Source organism: Neomonachus schauinslandi, chromosome 13 (assembly GCF_002201575.2).
Source record: "Neomonachus schauinslandi chromosome 13, ASM220157v2, whole genome shotgun sequence".
NCBI lineage: Eukaryota > Metazoa > Chordata > Mammalia > Carnivora > Phocidae > Neomonachus > Neomonachus schauinslandi.
This window is the reverse complement of record NC_058415.1, coordinates 87,277,022-87,293,613: the sequence shown is the minus strand read 5'-3', so window position 1 is coordinate 87,293,613 and position 16,592 is coordinate 87,277,022. Positions and strand designations below refer to the sequence as shown.

The window sequence follows — 16,592 nt, the reverse complement described above, 5'->3', positions numbered from 1 at the left end:
GCAGCGGGGTGGGCGGCGAGGCGCGGGGGCTGGACCAGCAGAAGCCAGGTCAAGCCCGCGGCCGCCCGAACGCGCCCAGTCGGCTTCTCGGTCTCGCCCGAAGGTGCGGCCGCCCTGCCGCGCCCGAGGCCGGCGCGATGCCGTTCCTGCACGGCTTCCGGAGGATCATCTTCGAGTACCAGCCGCTGGTGGATGCGATTCTGGGCTCCCTGGGGATCCAGGACCCCGAGCGGCAAGAGCCCCTGGACGGGTAACTAGTTTCCTTGCCGCCGGCGGGCCGACCCGGCGCTGCTTCCCTTGAATTGTCACCACAAGCGTGGTGGGGGTGGCTGTGTCCCCACCGTACGGGTGAAGAGGCAGGCGGAGGCCGGAGTTGTGTTGCTTCGAGCGGGAGCCCCTGCACCCGGCCCAAATCTTGCCCTTTACAGGGCGGAGGGTGCTCCAGGCCCGCGCACGGAGGCCGGGAGGGTGGAGTGCCGGCAGGGCCTCCGCCTCGGTGCCCCACCCAGTGCCCAGCCCGCCTGCTGCCGGTTGCGAGGGAGCAGGGTGGAGTCTGTGAGGGCCCCGGTTTTTACCCCAGAGCAGTGCGAAGATGAGCTCTGTGGCTGAGCTTGCCTTTCACGTAGACAAGAGCAGGTGCATCCGCGAACCCGTGGGAAGGGTGTTCAGGGATGCAGCCGTGAGCTAAACAAAACCCCCGGCGTCGATGCTTACGCTTCGGAGGAGGGAGACACGAGCATGAGTCAGGTGTATGTACATTCGGTAATGGAGACAAGAGCAGAGGAAAGCGGAAGCAGGGCTGTGTTTCTGGGATCCGTTGGAATTTCAAACACCGTGGGTATTACGCGTCTGTCTAGGGACTTCGGTGGAAACAGGCTTGCTTCATCACTGCTCTGTTCACTTGGAGGCTTGTTCTGAAAACACAGTGTAAGGTGTTTCGTTAACTCGGAGGCTGTCCTGGGGGTGAGGGCAGGGCAGCAAAGCGGGTGCTGCGTGGCCTTTTGTAGTCCCAGAATTTTTGCTTGGCATGGGTGGTGCACTGGGCACCCTCCCGGGCTGGGGAAACAGACGGAATCCCGCCCAAGCAGTAAGGATGGCACCTTGATCCTGATAATTGAAGGGCTGCAGAGGGATGAGGCTAAGGGGAGTGGGGGCGTTGGTGAGGAAGGGAAGCCTCACCCGGAGGAGGTGGCGGCCTGTGAAGGAGCTGCGTACCGGTTCACAGAGCTGTCCGTGGGCCTGAGCTTTTGGGGAAAGCCGCAGAAGTCTTGGAGGTCAGGGCTGGCGGGCAGGTAGGGTGGGGGCTAGGGCGTGAAGGGCCGTGTGCGCGCAGCCTTCTGGGGACCGGGAGGGTAAGCGTCTCCGAGTGTGAGCGCGGCAGGAGGGCCTGGCCGGCCCCGCTGCGGGGGTTGCCTGGTCTGGCCTGGCCGCCTCGGCAGCTCAGGGATGGTCAGTGTCAGGGGAAGGCCATCAGTGTCCACTTCTTGCTCCTGGCTCTGCGAAAGCTCCTTCAGGCCCAGCAGCACAGCTGTGTGAGGCTTTGTACCTGAGCCAGGGACCAGATTGTCTGGGCAACTGGGGAGGAGGCTGGAGTCAGCCCCAGTTCTTCCTCAGCAAACCCGAGGAGTCAGCTTGAGTTAAGAGATCCAGCTTGCTCTCTTGCTACCACAGGCCTTTTCCGGAGACTTTCTGCCCCACAGAACCAGGGCCCTACCTTGGAGGGAGGGGGGGTGATGACAGCAGAAAACCACCCACCCACAGCGTGCCCAGGCCAGCTGGTCTCACAGCTGCCCCCCGCCCCAACTGGTCCACCCCTCTGCTGCCCCAGGCCCAGTTATGTTGCCAGCGAGGAGAGCCGAATCCTTGTTCTCACTGAGCTGCTGGAGAGAAAAGCCCACTCTCCGTTTTACCAGGAAGGTGTGAGCAATGCCCTGCTGAAGATGGCCGAGCTGGGGCTGACCCGGGCGGCCGACGTTCTCCTGCGCCACGGGGCCAACCTCAACTTTGAAGGTCAGCTGGAGCCCAGAGGGGCTGGGGAGGGATAGGTGGCTTAAGGGTGGCTCTGCCTTTCTAGTTCTCTTGGGAGCCGCTTCCCTTATTTCTTCCGTGGGTGGGTGGCGACTGAGGAATCCCATCCCCCTGTGGGCTTTCAAGTGGCTCTGACCCCCTCTGGTCCGAGAGTGAGTTTGTAGCTGCCTCCACCGTGTGCTTGATCAGCAGACTTTCCCAGCTAAATCCCCGCTTCCATTAACATGAAAATGCGGCTGCTGGCACTGTGCCCAGAGCTCAGGGAGAGCAATTTTCTGCCACTTATTCTGAGCCATCTCGCATTTTTGCCCATGCCACAAGGAGAGGGGAAAACACAGAAGCGATGCTGGGTGTAAATCATGGCAGGGCCCGGTTAGCTTCTAGCCTGGAGGTGCCAGGGGATGGAGATGGAGCCATTTTCCTTTCCTCTGTGGCTTTCTCACCGGGGAGGGCAGGGTCAGCCAGGAGACATGCAGGGCTGACTTGTGACCAATGCAGGTCTTTGAGCTGCCACAGTGTGTGGCCGGGCACACCTCCCCTCCCCATGTGAGGACAGGCGCGGAGGGCGCAAGGCTCCGGGAGGGCCAAGGAGCCCAGGGTGTGGGCTGTTACGAAGTCAGTCACTTGGAGACTGGCTTCGAGAACGTGGCTGTTACTGTGAGGCTTCAGGAGCCGTCATTGGAGGTGCCTCTCCGCAGCAGCCTGAGAAGAGGCGCCTTGTCTTACAGTTCCATTTTACAGAAGAGACTAAAGCCCAGACTGAGGGGCTGCCTGCCCCCGGGACCCTGCCCGAGGTCTGACTCCAGCGCCTGCGCTCTGGCCTCTGCTGGGGATGGCTCTGTCCAGACCCCTCACGGTGCCAGAAGCCCGGGTCTCCTCCGATGGGAGGGCTGGGGCGAGCCGGAGGCCGGGTGCGGACAGGCAGGACTGACACGAGCCGTGTCCGTGCTTTCAGACCCTGTCACTTACTACACGGCCCTGCACATCGCCGTCCTGCGAAACCAGCCAGACATGGTGGAGCTGCTGGTGCGCCACGGGGCGGACATTAACCGGAGGGACCGGGTAAAAGCTGGGTCCGGCCTGCTCGGAAGCAGGGATGTGGTGGGGGGAGCCGCGAGTAGCCTCCCAGGCCCCTGGGCCTACTCAGCTGTGCTTTCTTGGCTCAGATCCACGAGAGCAGCCCCTTGGACCTGGCCAGTGAGGAGCCTGAGCGCCTGCCCTGCCTGCAGCGCCTCCTGGACCTCGGAGCGGACGTCAACGCAGCTGACAAGCATGGTGGGTGCCTCCCAGGGGAAAGCAGAGTGCCTTGTGAAGGAAACCCAGAGCACCCCAGGGCAGTGGCCAGGCATACAGGCTGGACGCAGCCTGTCTGATGACACAGCGCAGCCAGGCTCACAGTGGATTTTGTTGACCTGCAGAGGCTTTCGGGAAGTGGTGCAGCCAATGGCCCCACACCAGCCCCTTGAGGTCTGTCTGTAGGAGGAAGTGGGGCGTGCGTGCGGTCAGATTCTGGGGCGGGGTTGGGGGGGAGCCATGACTTCTTCTTGGCAAAGACTCCGCCCAGGGCTCAGGTGGCATCTGAGTGTCCTGAAAAATCCCAGCTCTTCTGTCCACTCTGCTCGTGGTTTTGTGTGGGTGGAAATAGAATGACCAGAAACCGGTCACCCTCAGCCTTGGCTGAGAGGTCGATCGTTTTTAAAGGGGCACCTGGCTGGCTTCAGTTGGTAGAGCACACGACTTGATCTCAGTGTTACGAGTTCAAGCCCCACGTTGGGTGCAGAGGTTACTTTAAAATCCTTGGGGCGCCTGGGTGGCTCAGTGGGTTAAGCAGCTGCCTTTGGCTCGGGTCGTGATCCCAGGGTCCTAGGATCAAGCCCCGCATTGGGCTCCCTGCTCCGCGGGAAGCCTGCTTCTCTCTCTCACTGTGTCTCTGTCAAATAAATACATAAAATCTTTAAAATAAATAAATAAAATCCTTAAAAACAAACAGAAAAAAGTTCACTTTCTCATCCTGCGTGGTTTCCCTTGCACCTCAGGGGTTGCCCTGACCTCAGCTTCCTGGTCCCCACTCCTCTTCATTCTCTTCCTCCTGTAGGAAAGACTGCTCTGCTCCACGCCTTGGCCAGTAGTGACGGGGTGCAGATTTATAACACTGAGAACATCCGGCTCCTACTGGAAGGAGGTGAGGCTCGTCTGCAGGCTGTTCCCAGGCCTTGCCCTTCCCTCCCACCATTACACACGAAGCACTACTTTGCAGGGGTTTAAGACCTCCCATCTTCTCTTTTCTCAACTGGCTCTTACAGGCGCAGATGTCAAGGCCACCACCAAAGATGGGGACACCGTGTTCACCTGCATCATCTTCCTGCTTGGTGAGACCGTGGGAGGGGACAAAGAGGAGGCCCAGATGATCAGCCGCTTCTGCTTCCAAGTCACGCAGTTGCTGCTCGCCCACGGGGCCGACCCCAGCGAGTGCCCAGCCCACGAGTCCCTCACACACATCTGCCTCAAGAGCTTCAAACTGCATTTCCCTCTCCTGCGCTTCTTGCTGGAGTCCGGAGCAGCCTATAACTGTTCCCTCCATGGTGCGTCCTGCTGGTCTGGCTTCCACATCATCTTCGAGAGGCTCTGTTCCCACACAGGCTGTGCTGAAGATGAGAGCCACGTGGACCTCCTGCGCAAAGCCGAGACCGTCCTGGATCTCATGGTGACTAATTCCCAGAAACTGCAGCTGCCTGAAAACTTCGATATCCATCCTGTGGGCAGCCTGGCAGAAAAGATCCAGGCCCTTCACTGCTCCTTGAGGCAGCTGGAGAGCTATCCTCCGTCCCTCAAGCACCTGTGTCGCGTTTACATCCGGCTCCATCTTCAGCCCTGGCCTGTGGACGTGAAGGTCAAAGCCCTGCCTCTGCCCGACCGGCTGAAGTGGTACCTCCTTAGTGAGCACAGCGGTACTGTTGAAGAGGACATCTGACCACTCCCAAACTGAAGGGAGCAGGGTCTGGGCAGCTCAGTCTCCTGGTGGATTTTGGTACCTGCGGCAGCCTTAGGGGAGAACCTTCTGGCCTCCTGTCAGGAGGTAGAGGTTGGGAGACGAGACTTGATCCTCACTGCGTACCAAGAAAACCAGGTGGAGCCCAGCAGCTGCAGTCATTCCAGTGGGAAAAGGCTTCGTCTTCCAGGGGGACTGCCCCCCTTCTGTTTGGCAGAACTCCCAGTCTCAACCACATTGGGGAAAAGGACCGGGTTTAGATTTGGGACAAGTGTACACCCTGTTCATCTGCGGGGAGCATCGGGCAGGGTGGCTCTGAGTCTCGGTCCTGAGAACTGCAGGAGGCCGGTCTGTCTTGCATGGGGCCCAGCTGAAGCCAGGAGGAAGCGTGGCGGGCCTGTGGGGGCACGACCCCACTGAGGCCCTTCACTCCCACCTCTCCCCGTGCTGGATTATTAGGTCACTTACAGAAGTGCTTTCGGTGGGCCAGGGAGAAAGCTGAGCTGACCCCTGCCACCTCTGGCTGCTCTGGGGCCAGGTCATCCATGGCCCGGCCCACCAAGGCACGGGACTGGATTCCGGTGGCAGCTCTGTCTGCGCCAAACCTGGGATCTTGGGGGACCGTGCCTTCTGCTAAAAAGCAATCCTGCATGACCAGGGACAGTCCTTTCCAAAATGTGTTTTGTGAGGGGTTCATCTGGTATTGAAAGCTACCAATACTGCAAGCTGACTGTACTGTCCACGCTGAACCTTCACGAAGCCGAAGCCGCTTCCCAGTCACGTGGGTCCTTGTGAATTGTGTGAATGCCGGGAGGCAAGCTGAGGCAACTAAAGGATACATTATAAAGTAAAATGTTTCTCTCGGCCTTCAAGGTCCTTGTATGACGTTTTGGCCCCCTCCGCGCCCTCCCCCAGCCTAGGACAAAGGCTCCCACCGCAGCCATTAAGAGGTGAGAGGCACGAGGGGACGGCGGCATCTGGTGGGGACAGTTTCCAAGTAGCAGCGCACTGCTGTCCCAGTAAAGAAGAGCACCACTCCAGACTGGCTAGGGCCTTCCCGGTACAGGATTTACCCTTTTATTTTTTGACTGAAAATGCTCACCGAGGAGGAGCTGCAGGGCACAGCCAGGAGTGAGGCAGCAGACTTCCCTTGCTGTAGCCCATTGTGACGGTCACATGAGGGACACCAGGGCTCCCATCACCAAACAGGCCTCAGAACATGAACATCCCCAGCAGCTGCAGGCTCCACGGCCCGGCTCCTCTCCTCCCCCCCAAGGGAAAAAGTCCTCAACAACCGAGAGTTCTCTTCCTCTTAAGGCACCCAGGCCTGTGGCTGGAAGGCTGGGTGGTTGAAAGGGAGATCCAGAAAATCTCCCACTTGTGGTGGGATCGCTGTATTCCCACGTGGGGAGCCCCAGGGGCCCTGGAGTCCCATGGTCTGCACTGCCCGGTCCCTGCCTCTCAGGGCCACAGAGCCAGGCCCCAGCCTCACTGCTCTGTCCAGTGGCGCCCTCCCCACTGTGGCCCATTATGCCTTTTGAAAAAGAGTCTAGTGACGGACGGCAGACAGGTATATTTAGCAGTCTTGCTCAGCACTCCCGAACCATCATCACGGAGCCTCTGGGTCTTGCCCGGCTGCCAGCCCCCCACCCCACACTGGTCCCTTTCTCCTGCCATCCCCTGCTCATCTCAGGGCTAAGCTATAGACGTGGTAGATCTCATCGGGGAGGTTCTCCTGGCGCTCCTGGGCTAGGAGGCTGAGGCCTGCGCTGCGGACGATCCTGTGGACCACCTCGAGGTCCCGGCACACGCTGCTGTCCACGTCGTCCAGGATCACACCCTCCTGGGCCATGTTGTCTTTGATGACAATGATGCCATTGGGGCGCAGGCCCTGCTTGCAGCGCTGTAGGAACTCCGCCAGGTGCTGATCGGTCAGGTGGCCTGGGGACAGCAGAGGCCGGAGTCACGAGGGAGGGAGTGGTGCCAAGCGTGTACATACCACTGGCCGAGTCTCAGCCTCCGCTCACACTTACCGAGCTCTGTCTAAACGTGCTCAGCAGTCCAGAGAGGCTTACCAAATCCCGTTCTATGTAAGAGGAAGCTGGCTCAGAAGCCACTCACCCAAGGGCTGTCACAAAGTACACAGCTGGGATTGCACCCTGACTTGGTGACTTCTGGGCCCTGCCCAACACCTACGCTCCAGGCCACCCCCCCGCCCCGAGGCCTGGATTAGGGAGTGCATACCAGACCGTTCCTTCCCTAATTAGAATTCCAGATGGGCTGTTAGGGACCACAAAATACAGGGCCAGACCCAGCGTGTCCCCAGCAGGGCTGTGGTGTCTGCTGTGGAGTGGGCGGCCAACTGCTGGTACAGTGGCCTGCCGGCCAGGTCAACAGCCCAGGGAGAGCACCCTGGGTGTGCTGTGGGGCTAAGTGGGTGCAGGAGGGACAGCAAAGCAAGGCTCACTCGCTGTGAACAGCAGGGGCAGCCAAGGCTTCAATTTTTCCCCTTATTAAAAAACATTTACTTATAAAAACTCATTTCCACGTTACTTGAATGCAGTTATTGGTCATTTACATTTTTTCAACCAAAAACTGCACCCAAGTGGGTCATAACAGGAACTGACAAAGCATGGAAGGTGAGCCCAGGGAGGACTGGAGAAAGCCCTGCCCTCCTGCCCGCTGCAGGAGCACTGGGGCCGCCCTCCAAGGTGGCGGGGGGAGGGGGGGACATGGACCCGCCCCTACCGTGGAAGGTGCGTGGAGGGTGGAGAGGGCCACGAAAAGCTCACCTATCACCCACTGGATCCAGATGACATCGTAGGAGCTGGGCTCGGGGCTGAAGTCCTGGAGGCCGCAGCAGAAGTAGTTCCTCACCCTCTTGCCCTCGTCCCCCAGGTACGTCCTGGCTTTGACCAGAAAGTCTTCTGTCACGTCCACCATGTCCACCACCGCGAAGAGTGGCAGCAGCAGTCGCTTGGTGATCCTGCCTATTCCGGCCCCGCAGTCCAGGGCACAGGAGGTCCCCGTCTTGTTTGGGCCTTCCTGAGAAGCAGGGAAGGCACAGACTCCGTAAGGAAGGCTCAGAGAGTCTGAGGGACCCTGTCCCCGAGAAGGGGCTGTTCCTCCCAAGCTCCCAGGTACTCAAATCAGGACTGGGCACAGGCCGGGGGCTGGCATGGGGGGTCGCGAGTGGGTAGGACCACAGCACATTCTTGCCTGGGACACACATTCCTAAAACGCAAGCCGACTGCCACTTAAAGGTGATTAACTTGGACAGGTGCATTTATCTCCTCTCACTCCCGACACCCCAGTAAAACCACAGGATGAAAAGAATTCAAGCCGTGAAAGAATGGAAGGCAGTCGGTGATTTTCACAGATCAGGGAAGGTGGGAAGTGGGAGGGGAGACCCCACGTAGTGTGGGGAGCAAGCACCAGCCTCTGATGCTTGCCAGGGGAGGCTGCAGCCAGGGACACGCCAGCCTGGCCCAGGGAGGACAGAGCAGGTGAGGAACCAGGAGCATGCCTTCAGCAGAACAGCCCGCACCCCCAGCCCAACAGGCCGCAAACACGGCAAGAGCGCGAAGGGTTCGCCCCTGACAAAACCAAACAGTTAAAAGGAAGACTCCATTCTGGTGCCCAGGAGCCCCCGCACAGCGGCCAGCTCCCATGTGGCAACCTTGAGACAGAGGCCCCAGTCCACACGTCACCCCCGCACCACCCTTTGAGGCCTGGATGGTTGACGCCAACCGATAACCAAAGGCCCTGCGGTGGTTCGTATAAAAGGTGGTGCCCCGTGCAGACCAGGCCAGGCCACCAGGGCCACATCCTCTGCTCCTAGGCGGCACGCCAGACCTGCCTACCCTCAAAAACCTCTGCAGGAACTTCCGGGAGCTGCTGATGTCGATGCTGGAGATGTGGCCATACCCCCCGAGCATGCCGTCCACTGTGGGCGGGACTTCCTTCCAGTACGTCTTGGCCTTCGAATAGAACTGTTTCTCGTCTTCTATCACCTCACTTGTCATGCTGTCACCAACCGAGTCAGCTCAGGCACCAAACTCAGCAACAGTGCCTCCTGAACAACAAAAAAGAGCAAATCAGCCAGGTTGAGGGCCTCAGTCTCACCCCATGCTTCACGAGGTAACACAACCCTGCCCGATGTAGAGAAATGTCCAGTGTCCCCAAAACCGCTTCTATCCCTTGGATGACAGTACCTTCTGTCTCTTGTATTCAAGTCATTTTGCAAAATTACCTTTGTATCAGAGGAGAAGACCCAGAGTCCTGGGCTTCTAGTCCTTTCCTTACTAGACATGACACCTGACCTGATGGCTTCTAACACTAGGGCATAGAGAACTCCCAATCTACACTTGAGGAAAGTGAAGCAGGGAGCCCCAGCCTTCTACCGTGGGTGTTCTGGCTGATCCTGGGAGGGACCTGGGGAGTCCGCACGCCTCCCTCTCACTCGCGAGCACAGAACGAAGCTCGCTGTGGGGTCCAGTCTGTGGTTAACCATGTGCTGGGACAGTGTACCAGGCGCTGTGCCAGGAAGTGGGCAGACAGCTCCATGCACACACTGGCAACTGCAGGGCTGCGGACTAGTACAAGATGTGGGCACAGCACACCCGAGAGGAAGTGCTTCCCTGGGGAGTCGAGGAAGGCATCCCGCAGAGAACCACCATCAGCTGAAACAATAATGAAGAGCTCACTAAGCTAGTGGGGCAAGCCTGCTCCAGGAAGACAGGTGTGAAAGGCACACAGAGAGTGCCTGCAACTGGAAACACAGGGTCGGGGCGGGGGCACATTCGTCGATTGGACTCCCCGCTGAAGAGCAGTGAGGTCGAACTACTCTAGGGTAAGCAGGGAGTGACAAGGGATGTGTGTTTCCAGGAGACCGTGTCAGCAGCTGTGTGGGCTTCGGGGGCGACAGTGAAAACAGACACAACAAGAGAGTGTTACCATGACAGGTGGAGGGGTAACGACAAAGCAAGAGCCAGGGCCTGGGGGAGGGGGAGGGCTCGGCAGCTGCACACCCAGCCAGCCCAGCCACTCATGCCAGGGAGGGACAGAAGGGACACATCTCTATCCTGAGGCACCGGCCCCCACAACACGTTCGCCATGTGCACGTGCTGTTCTAGTTGCTCTGCGGCTTGCTGAGACACCGTCCGACCCTCAGGGAGCTTCCAGTCCAGCAGGAGACAGAATCAAGTGGAACCAACTAAAACACAATGCAGAAACAGTGAGACGCTCACTGAGCCAAAAGTCCTGTGGAAACTCAACGAATGGAGGACTCCCTTCCGACTAGCAGATGGAGCAGCAGCCGAGAGAAGGCAACCTCGCTAGGCCCCGAAAGACAGGGGATGATGGGGGGGGGGCTCGAACAAGGACAGAGGGGGTAGCGCCTGTGTGCCACCCGGAAGACGGTTCTGGGGACGGCCTGGGCTGGCTGGAATGCAGACAGAGGGAAAGGGTATTATGGGAAACGAGCTTAGACAGGCAGACTGGGCCTGGATTACGGGAGGCCCCAACGGTAATGGAAAACCAATCAGCTGAGAGTTTCCGAAGGGCCCTAGGTGTGCCGGGCTGTCAGCGGCGGCGGGCCCAACGGGCAGAGTGGGGGCCGAGTGGGAGCGGCAGGAACCACTGGCAGTGGGGACACGCAGCAGCGTCGTGGGAAGACAGCTCTCAGCTTAGGGGTCACATCCTCAGAGGCCCTCCCTGACCGGCCCCGCTAAGGTGGCTTCCTCCAACACCCCAATCCAATGCCCACGTTTTCCTGCCTTCAGAATGTGTACTTCTATCTGAAATTACACTGTTTACTTGCTGTCTAGCCTCCACTGGGATGGAAGCTCCAGAGGCGCAACCTTGCCTTTTCGCCACTGTGTCCCCAGCACCAAGCCCACAGGAGTCCCTCGGTGCAGAGCTGAAAGCCCCCCACCCCCCCCAATCCACCAGGAACACTGCACGACTGTGCTCCTGGGGCTTCACTCCCTCCACCTTTACACCACTCCACTGGGTGGTAGTTAAGTCACTCAGTCCTGGAACACAGGGTGACAGGAAAGCTTCATGTGGGACCCCAGGAGAGTGCTCAAAACAAGTGAAAAACCTCTAGGATGGAGGAATGCCTTAAGGGCTTCAAGAGAAGTCATCCCATGGGAAAAAGAAAAGTGCCTTGAGGACAAGCATATAGCCCTCGATACATAATTTAGAGACGGACTATGAGGAGAGAAGGAAAGGGAACAAAATACGAGAAGAGGTGAAGAATTTTCACTGGCCACGTTTGTCACTAATCCCCAGTGCACAACTGTACTCTGAACTTGTCCTAGAAGACAAGGAACCTTCCAGAAGCAGCAGGCCCACAACTGCCCAACAACTCAGGAACGCTCTTCACTGATGCAATCCTGCTTCCGCCACAGTCAGCCCTTTCCAGGGAGCCCAGCTAGCCAGCGGAGGCACCGGGGGAGGGCCCTCCTCCCCATCTCCTGGCTCCTTCCTGGATTTGGACATTCCTCACAGACAAGACCACACCGGTCCTCTGAGGAACCAGAAGAGAAGCGACAGCATCCATGTGCCCTAACAGGTCCAGTTCTTAGTTCTTAGACCTGCGACTGTCATTGTTTCTGCCCTCTAGAGCCCTTCTGCTGTGTGGAGAGAGTCCTCCAATCCCCTTCAGATTCTTGAATCAGCTCTCAGGCTGATGCTCCAGCTTCCCTGTTCAGGTTACAAGGGTCTGGGACCACAGTGAAGGCAAGTTTCAACTACTGTGTCAATTGAAGGGCCCTTTGGGGTAACAAGCCGGGGGGGCTGGTTCTAAATACAGCATCCCCTCACCCTGGCTCCCCGCCATGTCCCACACCAGTGTGGGAAAGAGAAAGCGGCACACTGCTCAACAAGAATGACAGCCCTGAGTCACAGGGTAAAGCAAAAGAACGCAGAAATCTGCTGATAGCCAGGAATGCTATCATTCCTATATCACATACAGTGATGTCCCTGAGAGCTAACAGGAAAGAGGGCCACCGGCCTGAATGTCACCACGGAGCTCAGTCTGGGGGCTACCCAGCCCCCACCAACAGGCCCCACAGTCACCATGTCACAGCCTCTCCACCATTACCCAGGAAGGACGGCATCAAAGCCGGCTCTTCCACTCAGCACTCAGACGGGAGCTCGGCAACACCGACCCTGTCCCCATCACTGCCCACCAATCTTGACAAACTGCTGGTTTTGTCTTCTTATCTATCTCCCCACGGGCCTGGGAGCTCCTTGGAGAACGGTGGCGACACCCTGAGATGTATCACTGCATTTCTCTTGCGTCCCATATAGCATTCAACAAAAAGTTCACTCCCCACGAAACGAACGGAATAAATGTGGGGCCACTTCCCTGCCTGTACTCTCTCTGCCTGCCTGCCTTCCCTCCCAAGGAGGTCAACTTCCTGGGGACAGGGACATGACCTCATTCCCGATTAGCCCAGCACCGGACACAAAGCGGGGGGATGCTAATTGGTTGCTGAATGAACCAAAGAATGAGCTTTGTGGGGCTACATTTTCCACTTTTGAGAAAAATCCAACAAAAATCCAACCATTCAAAACTGGTAACACTGAAGGCCGTTACCGACAATGTAATTTTTGTGCTTTACCAAAAGCCTTACAACATGATTTCTTTAAATGTCAAGGTCCTCTGAATAATCTAATTTACAAGAACTCCACTTACAGGCAGATTCTAGGAACAAGCCAGGGGAGGAACATCCAGGCCAGGAAATGCCAAGTCTAATTTTGACATTTGTTCCAACAGCTGATTCATTAGTAAACGTGACTCCCTGGGGCCCTGTCTCACCTTGCCTCCCGGTGTCCAGATTGGAGTGGGCAGGAGGTCCCTAGGGGTCACAGGAACAGTGGGGTTGTCAGTCAAATAGCAGAAGCCCTCATAGACTGCCCAGGCTGTGGTGAGGAGCTACATGGCTGCAGGGGTGGGCACAATCTGGCTTTGTGTGCACTCTCGACTAGCTTGTACGGGAGAAGCCCTTTGCTCATAGTGGACTCTGCTCCGCAGACAGAATGTGTTGTCCACCATTCAGTCATCTGGCCACCTCCTCTTCCCCTACGAGGTGTTTAGGGGGACAGGTGGGTAGCCGCCCCAGCTACTACTCCCAGGATCCATGGAAAAGAACAGTGTTTAAACTGTCACTGTCAGTGCTCTGGGGAGGCCTCGCATCCTCCTCATTTACCAGTCTCTAAGAAAAAGCCTGGAATTAACAGGAGACAAGAGCCTGCCTGAAGTTACCTCCTCCCTCTTGCAGCCTGCTGAAAGGGCCTGTTCTCCCTGGATCTGAGATAGCAGCTGGACATATGGGAATGGCAAGGTGCTCTATGAAAAAGAAAGGGAAGGAGGCAGTAAAGATGACTAAAAAAGGCTGGGAGCGGAAGGGAGATGGGAGTGTTTAAAAACAAACTAACGAGGGCGCCTGGGTGGCTCAGTCGTTAAGCGTCTGCCTTCGGCTCAGGTCATGATCCCAGGGTCCTGGGATCGAGTCCCACATCGGGCTTCCCGCTCTGCGGGAAGCCTGCTTCTCCCTCTCCCACTCCCCCTGCTTGTGTTCCTGCTCTCGCTATGTCTCTCTCTGTTAAATAAATAAAATCTTTAAAAAAAAAAAATTTAAAAAAAATAAAATAAAATAAAAATAAAAACAAACTAACGCTCCGGTGGAGTCAAATGAACCACGTCTGAATCCTGGCTTTGCTTCTCTCCGACTGTGTAAGCTCAGATAAGACACTTAACCTCAGTTAGGAGGTAAGTTTCTTTATCTATAAAATGGGAACAGCGATGCTGACTTTACAAGAACGCTGTGATGATTAAAGGTGGGTGTGAAAGCATCAAGTGATCAGTACAGTGGAAGGCACGTATTATCTCAAGTTTAGAAATCTCTGTCAAATGAGATTTTCACCAATTCTCTGCCAATTGTAGAGTCAAAAGGGAAAAATGCAGTGAAATGCCCTAGAAACTGTAGTGTTGGACACACCTAAGGGACTATTACTGTGATGCTGGGGGTCAACCCAGCAGACAAACAGCTCTGCAAACGTGCAGGAGGGGAGTGAGCGTCCCATCCCTGCAAGCACAGAAACACTGCAGAGACCGTGGGGCCGCTATCTTTGTGACTCTATGGCTTCTGGTCCCCACCAAAGCATTCCACATGTACTCTCTCTGTACACAGCCTGGGCAGAGTCTATGAGGACTTCTGCTATTTGACTGACAACCCCACTGTTCCCTGTGACCCCTAGGGACCTCCTGCCCACTCCAATCTGGACACCGGGAGGCAAAGTGTAGACAGGGCCCCAGGGAGTCACATTTACTAATGAATCAGCTGTTGGCCCTCCCCCAAAACCCAGCTGAGGGATAGAAAACCATTCCACTAAACGAGTGATGTGCCTTAACACAAATACACACAGGAAACCAGGAACAGCATAAGGAGGGAATCCAGAATTCTTAACACAGTCAAGGCCCTAGTCCTCCAGGGGCTCATCCCCTCTCTCTGGGCAATGATTCTATATATCCAGACCATCTGCAAGACTATCCCACCCCACCGTCAGGGCCTCTGACACCAGCGGTTTCTATCCCAGAGAGATCCCGCCGTTGATGGGCAGCAGAGCCTGGGCCTTTCGTTCGATAGGACAGCCCCTCCGCAAACTGGCTGACCTTGACTCCAGGGCTCTCGGCGGCGAGCTGTGTTCTGAGCAGCACCAGTGTCGAGCCGTATCTGGGGTTGGGTCCAAGGTGAAATGTGATAGCGACTCCCATGCAACGGGCACTACGCTGTGCCCGGCTCTGACCTGAGCGTTTTACTGCGTCCTGACACCTACCCTCCGAGTGCGTGCCCTCCTTAATCCCCATTTCTCACAGGGGAAACTGAGGCTCAGAGACGAAAGGGTCTAGCTACGGCCCCGGGACGGCGCGGGGGAGTGCCCCGTCCAGGGTCCGGGCGCCTCGGGCCTTCCTCCTCCACCCGCCGCCACCGGTGGCCCAGGTCCGACCACCCCGGAGCGCGCACGTGGAGGCCCGGGCAGCTCGCGCCGGGTCACGTGACGAGCCGGGGCCTTGGGGCGCCGCGGCAGTTGGGTGCCGGGACCTCCCTTCCCCCGCCGGCCACCGCTCCCCGCTCCGCCTCGCGCTACTCACCCCGGGCGGGGGCTCCCGGAACCCGGGAGAAGAGGACGGGAAAGAGGAAGGGAAGGCGGCCGGAGGCGGCAGCGAAGAACCCACAAGCCCACCACCAGCTCCGCCGAAACACGGACAAACACTACACCCCGCGGCGCGCGCTGCCTTTGTCCGCACACGTCACTTCCGGGCGCCGGGGTGCGGGGCCGCGGCTAGCTCCGCCCCAGACCGGTTCGCCCCGCCCCGTGGGCGGCTGACCTCAGTTGACTTTTGGGTCCCCGGAAGGACCTCTCGGACTTCAAAGAGCCTCAGCGCAGCCGAGCCTCTCCTGCCTCCAGCACGGTCACCAGTCCGGTTAGAGGCCGAAGGCTGGGCTTTTAAAAAACGACCGTTCTGTGGGTTTTCCACTCTGTATAAAGGGGCGGGGGTGGGGGGAGGGCAGGGAGCCGTATTCCTCAAATCGTACCCATCACAATTTGCATCTTAAAATAATATACAGATCCGCAAAGAAAGAAAGAAAGAAATACCTTTGACAGTGCCAAGGGGTTGTTACCCCAAATAAACAGAACAAGTACTTGAGGTTTGCATTCCAAAAAGCCTGCCCTCCCATGGGCTCCTCCCATGTATAGAAATTTTGGAGGGGTCCCCGAAACAACCTTGACGGACTGTGAGTTTGCAGGTGGGTAGGCTTTGTGAACCTCTGCAAGCCTCAGTCTCCTCTTCTGCCAGTGTTAAATGCGTAGGATAGGGGCGCCTGGGTGGCTCAGCTGGTTAAGCGTCTGCCTTCGGCTCAGGTCATGATCCCAGGGTCCTGGGATTGAGCCCCCCAATGGGCTCCCTGCTCAGCGGGGAGTCTGCTTATCCCTCTGCCTGCAGCTCCCCCTGCTTGTGTTCCCTCTCTCTATCAAATAAAAAAAAAAAATGTGTAGGATATTGCAGGTCAAGCCTTCACCCCAGTGCCTGCAGTGGGCTCTCAGTAAACAGACAATATTTATGATAAACTCATTTTTCCTAAACCGATGCCCTGGTCTTAGATTTAGAGTGCCCTCCTCTGGGAGGAGGAGATTTGCACACAGGAGATTCTTAAAAGTGTGTTTGCCAGAGTGCCTCAGTTAAGCTTCTGCCTTCAGCTCTAGTTGTGGGCCCAGGGTCCTGGAATCGAGCCCCACATCGGGCTCTCTGCTCAGCGAGGAGCCTGCTTCTCCCTCTCCTTCTGCCTGCAGCTCCCCCTGCTTGTGCTCTCTCTCTGTCAAATAAATAAATAAATGAAATCTTAAAAAAAAAAAATGTGTTTGCTCTGACAAAGTGAAAGCTATGGGGGGGCGGGGCAGAGTGCTGACTGCTGTTGAGTCCCCCAAATCTGTTTATGTATATATTATATGGCATCCTCTCCACAGTACTCCAGGTCAGACTTGGTTCCCCTGGCCTGGG

At 57.3% G+C, this 16,592-nt stretch overlaps 2 protein-coding genes across 6 annotated transcripts; one reads left to right on the top strand and one right to left on the bottom strand.

Annotated features, from left to right (window-relative positions):
* ASB6 (ankyrin repeat and SOCS box containing 6) lies at window positions 1-5,955 on the top strand. Of its 3 annotated transcripts, XM_021691344.2 has the most exons (6): window positions 1-250; window positions 1,829-2,010; window positions 2,984-3,090; window positions 3,195-3,303; window positions 4,124-4,210; window positions 4,332-5,955. In XM_021691344.2, exons 1-6 carry the CDS (start codon window positions 138-140, stop codon window positions 4,997-4,999), a joined length of 1,266 nt encoding a protein of 421 aa, XP_021547019.1. In that variant the 5' UTR covers window positions 1-137; the 3' UTR covers window positions 5,000-5,955. The 3 variants fall into 3 exon arrangements, with proteins under 3 accessions (XP_021547019.1, XP_044776447.1, XP_021547020.1); XM_044920512.1 differs by lacking the exon at window positions 4,124-4,210; XM_021691345.2 differs by lacking the exon at window positions 3,195-3,303 and having other exon boundaries at window positions 4,332-4,532.
* On the bottom strand, window positions 5,955-15,339 carry NTMT1 (N-terminal Xaa-Pro-Lys N-methyltransferase 1). Of its 3 annotated transcripts, none has more exons than XM_021691346.2 (4): window positions 15,183-15,339; window positions 8,881-9,092; window positions 7,810-8,062; window positions 5,955-6,958 (listed from the first exon to the last, which is right to left on the bottom strand). In XM_021691346.2, exons 2-4 carry the CDS (start codon window positions 9,040-9,042, stop codon window positions 6,702-6,704), a joined length of 672 nt encoding a protein of 223 aa, XP_021547021.1. In that variant the 5' UTR covers window positions 9,043-9,092; window positions 15,183-15,339; the 3' UTR covers window positions 5,955-6,701. The 3 variants fall into 3 exon arrangements, with proteins under 3 accessions (XP_021547021.1, XP_044776448.1, XP_021547022.1); XM_044920513.1 differs by lacking the exon at window positions 15,183-15,339 and adding an exon at window positions 9,270-9,364; XM_021691347.2 differs by lacking the exon at window positions 15,183-15,339 and having other exon boundaries at window positions 8,945-9,016.
* Between the last annotated feature and the right edge of the window lie 1,253 nt (window positions 15,340-16,592).

What these genes read in the sequence shown, in the direction of transcription:
- ASB6 (XM_021691344.2), top strand. Translation starts at nt 138, where the DNA reads ATGCCGTTCCTGCACGGCTTCCGGAGGATCATCTTCGAGTACCAGCCG. An exon ending in GGCCAACCTCAACTTTGAAG is followed by an intron (nt 2,011 to 2,983) that starts GTCAGCTGGAGC and finishes CCGTGCTTTCAG; the next exon opens with ACCCTGTCACTTACTACACG. An exon ending in CAACGCAGCTGACAAGCATG is followed by an intron (nt 3,304 to 4,123) that starts GTGGGTGCCTCC and finishes TTCCTCCTGTAG; the next exon opens with GAAAGACTGCTCTGCTCCAC.
- NTMT1 (XM_021691346.2), bottom strand. Translation starts at nt 9,042, where the DNA reads ATGACAAGTGAGGTGATAGAAGACGAGAAACAGTTCTATTCGAAGGCC. An exon ending in TCCTGCAGAGGTTTTTGAGG is followed by an intron (nt 8,063 to 8,880) that starts GTAGGCAGGTCT and finishes CCTGCTTCTCAG; the next exon opens with GAAGGCCCAAACAAGACGGG. An exon ending in CTGGATCCAGTGGGTGATAG is followed by an intron (nt 6,959 to 7,809) that starts GTGAGCTTTTCG and finishes TGCTGTCCCCAG; the next exon opens with GCCACCTGACCGATCAGCAC.